Genomic DNA, 1,099 nt, shown 5'->3' with positions numbered 1-1,099 from the left:
GTGGGTATGAAAGGGGTGTGGGGAGTGCGGGAAGAGACTGGACAAAAATCATACACCTATGGATGAGGACAGTGGGGGAGGGGGGGATAAGAGCAGAGGGTGGGGTTGGAACCGAGTGGAGGGGAGCTATGGGGGGAAAAAAGAGGAACAACTGTAATAATCTGAACAATAAAGATTTAATTAAGAAAAAATAAAAAATAATAAAAATAAAAAAATGTTTTGATCCTGACTTCCACTTCCAAATACATCAGGAAGCCTTTCTGTTCTCCACCAGTAAAACAGTAAAGCCTTTCTGTTCTGCACCCCAATTTCATTCCTTAAGAACATGGGTCTGTTTGAAATTCTATCATAAAAAGCAGAGGCTCTAAGCAGACACTGTACTAATGAAGAAAACAAAACCCTATGGGTGGAGTACAAAATCTTGAAAGTGATCCTCACCCAGGAATACCAGGTTCCTGTAGTTCTGCAACATCACATCCCTGAACAGTTTCCGCTGAGCTGGGTCCAGGCACGCCCACTCCTCCTGAGAGAATTCTATGGCCACATCACTGAAGGTCAACTGTCCCTGAAATTAAAAGGGGGAAGAAAGCATTACTCTATTGACCATGGGCAGAGGTCATAAGGTCACCCAAAATGAAAACAGAGTTAATGGAATTGGTTTAGGGTGTGTGTGTGTGTCTGTGTGTGTGTGGTTCTTTAATAGAGCTGGTTTTGATCTAGGACAGTACCCTGAGTTATCCAATGGCATCACTTTGACACTAATATTCTCTAAATATTTTGAGAAAGGATGGCATATGACCCACAAAACCACTGTAGAAGCTTTACTTTTCTGGAAGAGGAACTTTAAAAATAAAGACACCAACACAGGTATATCCACTTTTAGTGCTTTGTTTGAATCACAGAGGATCAAGTGTATATATTTCTTAGCTGGAGAAGTCATTCTGAGTGAGCAGTGTAGCACTTTTAAAAATTTTAATGAGTTCTGGATGGGGTCTGAGCTTCCACATGTTTAACCAGCTCACTTACAACTATAGTTGCCAATGTGCTGGTACATGTGCCAAACCTTTAGACAGCACAGAAGAAAACACAGGAAAAAAAT

General features: G+C 41.1%; 1 protein-coding gene across 1 annotated transcript in view; it reads right to left on the bottom strand.

The window, feature by feature from the left end:
* The window catches only part of LOC102757686 (zinc finger protein 726-like), a 23,764-nt gene that overhangs the window by 10,150 nt on the left and 12,515 nt on the right, over positions 1 to 1,099 (bottom strand). The window contains 1 exon segment of the mRNA XM_015560597.1: positions 439 to 565. Within this exon segment, the coding sequence (XP_015416083.1) occupies positions 439 to 565 (127 nt within the window).

Source organism: Myotis davidii, unplaced genomic scaffold (assembly GCF_000327345.1).
Source record: "Myotis davidii unplaced genomic scaffold, ASM32734v1 scaffold1255, whole genome shotgun sequence".
In the NCBI taxonomy this organism is placed as follows: Eukaryota; Metazoa; Chordata; class Mammalia; order Chiroptera; family Vespertilionidae; genus Myotis; species Myotis davidii.
The sequence above is the reverse complement of the archived record's forward strand: the minus strand, read 5'-3'. Positions and strand labels throughout refer to the sequence as shown.